Source organism: Camelina sativa, chromosome 6 (genome assembly GCF_000633955.1).
Source record: "Camelina sativa cultivar DH55 chromosome 6, Cs, whole genome shotgun sequence".
In the NCBI taxonomy this organism is placed as follows: domain Eukaryota; kingdom Viridiplantae; phylum Streptophyta; class Magnoliopsida; order Brassicales; family Brassicaceae; genus Camelina; species Camelina sativa.
Genome location: NC_025690.1, coordinates 26376737 through 26381271, shown reverse-complemented (window position 1 = coordinate 26381271; position 4535 = coordinate 26376737). Strand labels below are relative to the sequence as shown.

General features: G+C 39.3%; 1 protein-coding gene and 1 pseudogene across 1 annotated transcript; one reads left to right on the top strand and one right to left on the bottom strand.

Annotated features, from left to right (window-relative positions):
• On the top strand, positions 7-2455 carry LOC104699509. Its single transcript, XM_010414813.2, has 4 exons — positions 7-581; positions 1365-1572; positions 1691-1820; positions 1920-2455. The coding sequence occupies exons 1-4, from the start codon at positions 52-54 to the stop codon at positions 2195-2197; spliced, it is 1146 nt and encodes a 381-aa protein (XP_010413115.2). The 5' UTR covers positions 7-51; the 3' UTR covers positions 2198-2455.
• The window catches only part of LOC104699508, a 4403-nt pseudogene continuing 2877 nt past the window's right edge, over positions 3010-4535 (bottom strand).

Below are 4535 nucleotides of genomic sequence, written 5' to 3'. Positions count from 1 at the left end.
ATCCACCCAAACCCGGAGAAAGCCATCACAGTGGCCACCTTCAACGCTGCTATGTTCTCCATGGCTCCCGCCGTTCCCAACAACACGGGTTTGCTGCCACTCCGCTCCAAGTCATCCGTTGACCGCCCCAAGAGCATACTCAAGCCCATGAGCCCCGCCTCCTCCCCTTCTCATCATGACTCCAGAAAACAACAACAACTGAGGTTTGCCAAATCCAGGCTAAGGAGGGTCTCCATAAATCTCCCCGACAACGAGATCAGCCGCCAGCTCAGCTTCCGGGAGGATCCTCAGCACTCTCCCCTCAGGGCTGCTTCTCTCTCTTTCTCCGGAGAGATCGGTCTCCGGAGCACCAGAACGGCTCTGGAAGTGCTGAGGGAGCTAGACGCAGACGTGCTGGCTCTGCAAGACGTCAAGGCCGACGAGGCTGACCAAATGCGACCACTCTCGGATCTCGCCGCCGCGCTGGGGATGAATTACGTCTTCGCCGAGAGCTGGGCGCCCGAGTACGGCAACGCCATTCTCTCCAAGTGGCCCATCAAAAACTCCAATGTTCTGAGAATCTTCGACGACACTGATTTCAGGTTTATATACATATATTAATAACTAACTCCTCTCTTCTTTATCAACTAAAGCAAAGAAAACAAAACTAGCTAGCTCCTCTGTTTCTCTTTTGTAACTTTATAAAAAACAAAAATTGAGTCAAAGATTATATAACTACGTACGTAGTATTAGTTACCTTACCTCCTAATAAGAAGCTAGTAGTAATTAGATTAAGGATAGATAAGAAATATTGTGGGTTCAATCCAAATCTTTCTTTTATCTAAAATTTTTATATTATAAATTGATTATGATGTGCGGCGACTTTTGTACCAATAAGAACCTAGTAGTCATGGTCGTCTCGTGAGAGTATCAAATACATTACAAACACATATGCACAAACACGTATAAACAATGCACACTCAGTTTTTTTTTCCTGTGAATTGACTCTCATAACAGCTGTATATTCTTAGGGACAGCTTCGAATGTCAATACATATACTTTTGTCTGAATTTTTATTATTGTTATTTTTAGTATAAAGATATCTCATGGCCGGGGCTCCTGTGACATATTTTCTTGGCAAATTTCTTTTTCTACCAAATTCACAATAAATAAATGTTTTTTCAAAAATTATATAATTTTAATCAAAATGGTGGCAGACAGAGAAAAAGGTGGTGGTATTATTTGCGTGTTAGTTAGTATAAATTTTGTTTTTCTTGTAAGAAAGATACCTAGCTTAGCTAGTGCGTACGCGTTCGATTTTGTTGCCCCTTAATAGATAATTATATTGTTAATTAGGGTTCATTTGATTGATATTTTGATAATAGGAACGTGTTGAAGGCGAGCATAGATGTTCCGGGGAGCGGGGAAGTGGAATTTCACTGTACTCATTTTGATCACTTGGACGAGAAGTGGAGAATGAAGCAAGTTGATGCTATTATCCGATCTACCAACGTACCTCACATACTCGCTGGTGCTCTCAATTCTCTCGACGAATCCGATTACTCCCCTGAGAGATGGACCGACATCGTCAAGGTAATATATGTATTTGTTGTATACATTAACATTAGCTAGCAATATATATTATGCATGCATCTAGTATAATTTTAAGCTGTTCGTTCGTTTAATTTCAATTAATCAATCTAATATATAGTACTACGAAGAGATGGGTAAGCCGATACCAAAAGCGCAAGTGATGAGATTCTTAAAGAGCAAAGAATACACTGACGCTAAGGACTTTGCTGGAGAATGCGAATCTGTGGTTGTGGTCGCCAAAGGCCAAAGTTAGTGAGCGTACCGTCAAACAACTGCGCTAGCTGTTAATTAATTTCTTATCTTGGTTAATTAATTATAGTCTTAATCACCAATGAAACGTATGACAGGTGTACAAGGGACATGCAAGTACGGGACACGCGTTGACTACATACTTGCTTCCTCGGACTCACCGTACCAGTTCGTGCCAGGGTCATATTCGGTGTTGTCTTCAAAAGGAACCTCGGACCATCACATAGTGAAAGTCGATGTTGTCAAAGCTAGATCGATCAACGTCGACGAGCAACGACCGATTAGACCCAAACAGCAGAGAGTTTCAACGACTATGTATAATAATAACTCGTCTCTCACAAAGGCCTCGTGGAGGACGCATTACTATAAGGCGTGAACAATCTCTAGATTATATATATAGTACTACAAAATGTTTACATAACACGTACGTTTTTTTTGGGAATGCTTATTAACACAATTTGATATCCGTGTATCATAGCTGCGGATGTCTCTGTGCTGGACCATGAAGTCTGATTTACTTTCGCCTAGCTATTTTTTTTTTTACATTCTTTTGGTCTGTTTTAATGTTGGCTTGTTTAACCGATACGTATTTATTGTATGCATGAGTGAATAAAAAAACTCTTCCTTACTTTTATCATTTTTTAGTTTCTCAGTATAATGAAGATTAACTTTCTTTAATAAATTGACGGAAAAGGAAGAAGAAATGGTCCAAGTTGGTGAGTTGATAAGATATGACTTTGAAGCTAAGACCTTAATTTGCCATAACTGTGACTCGAGTTTCTATACGGCCTCGAGCTAAGTTAACTTCATTCGCAGGCTACACAACTGTAACATGATTTTATAGATAAATGTCCTTTATTTGTAGAGGCAAAAATAGATATAACCATTTTTATCGATCGTGTAAATAAATCTCAAACCATGTTGTACTTGTAGGTGCAAATATATTAAAGAAATTACTACACCAAGTAATGGATGACTGAATACTGGGGACAATAAAGATAAAAAATAAATCTCTCCACATATCTGATACTAGTATAGGAAAGCAATAATAATGAATCGGCCGGGTAATACGAGTACTCTTGAAGAGTCTTCTCTGTAAGGTTTTGGTTTCTTTGAATATACATTCTCTCTTTTGTTAGCAACGATCGAGAAGACTCTTGCAATGAAAGATTACAGTTACAGAGGATATATATAGGAACTATGGAAAACATCAAAAATCTAAGGATCCGCCTTTTGAACTCGAAAGTGCGTATCAATAAGACAATTAATAGAAAGCGAGAGGGATTGATAACAATTCATTAAAAAGCAAAGAGGTTCAAGATTGCTACTTTAGGTCCCAATTGTTAAATAGATAAGAGAACACCTAGTAAAAATAACATCATGTGGACTATGGATTGACCACAGCTTGGATCTGCTCCAGTGTCTTCCCTTTCGTTTCAGGCACGATGACAATGACGAAGACGATGGCCAGGGCGTTAATGGCAGCGTAAATGATGAAAGTTCCTGCAGCAACATATATTGTTTTCATTGTTTTAGGATTGGCAGGGAAATCTGAGATTAAAGTAAATATGATTTGAGAGAGAGTTACCGTACCGTAAGAGCTCCAGGACATGAGGAAGTTGAAAGTGTAAGAAACGGCCCACGCTCCAAACCAATTCACCAGCGTCGCCATGCCTCCTGCTACTCCTTTTATGTTTACGGGAAAAATCTACAACAGTCGGAATTGGTTTATTAAATATCTGATATATATCAAGTAAGAAGTAATGTATAAAGTCCCTCTCAGGGATGACAACATTTAATTACCTCAGACATGACCACCCACGGCATTGCTCCCATTCCTGCTGAGAACGATCCTATGTACACCTGTTCTCACCCCACCCCACCATTTTACTTTTGGTGCTTACTAATTAACAAATCAATTTGTGGTGCTGAAAATATCACTTACCATAATACCAACAACAGCCAGGACCGGGACTGCTTCCTGTGCCAAGTTGTGCACCTTGAGATAGAAAGAGACTGCTGTGATCAAACAACCTACCACTAAACCTGTCGCAGAAACCTGCCACACGTCATTCGAGTTAGTTATGTTCTGTTATGTTATGATCCTCTCTGCCAAAATCTTTTGAAGGCTCTTTTTTATATATACAGTATACCAGTAGCAACGGCTTTCTTCCGGCTCTGTCAACTATTGGTGCATTAAGCGCAGTGATTACCACCTGGTTTGGTTTGCGGAGAAATTAAAAACAAAAAAAAGAGAGTAAGAATCCTTTTGTATACTATAAATTAGTAGATAAATAATAAGATGGGGGAACCTGAAGCACAGCATATATTATCATCCCAAGTCTTGTGGGGAAACCTGACGACGACACAAAATATATGGCTGATTAGATGATACAAGTTAATATATAATTCAAGAATCTCTATGTATTAATATCATTACCTGCTTGCTCAAATATCGAGCTCGTGTAAAAACATATTCCGTTGATTCCTCCAAACTGCTGAAACACCATCAACCCGAATGCTATCTGCTCCAACAAAGCATGCAAATTGGTGATTTGAAATCGTGGCCAAATAATTAAGATTTGATATTTAATTATGGTGAAAGAAAGCGTGTGTGTGTTACAAGAACAGAGCGTATGTATCTCCTCTGAAACAAATCCAGCATCTTAGCTTTCGGTAGCCTTTCCAGAGTTTCGATATAATCCTGTCAAGAA

Coding starts and splice junctions, on each gene's coding strand:
- LOC104699509 (XM_010414813.2), top strand. CDS start 52: ATGTTCTCCATGGCTCCCGCCGTTCCCAACAACACGGGTTTGCTGCCA. Junction 582..1,364: donor TTCGACGACACTGATTTCAG/GTTTATATACAT, acceptor TTTTGATAATAG/GAACGTGTTGAAGGCGAGCA. Junction 1,573..1,690: donor GATGGACCGACATCGTCAAG/GTAATATATGTA, acceptor TCTAATATATAG/TACTACGAAGAGATGGGTAA.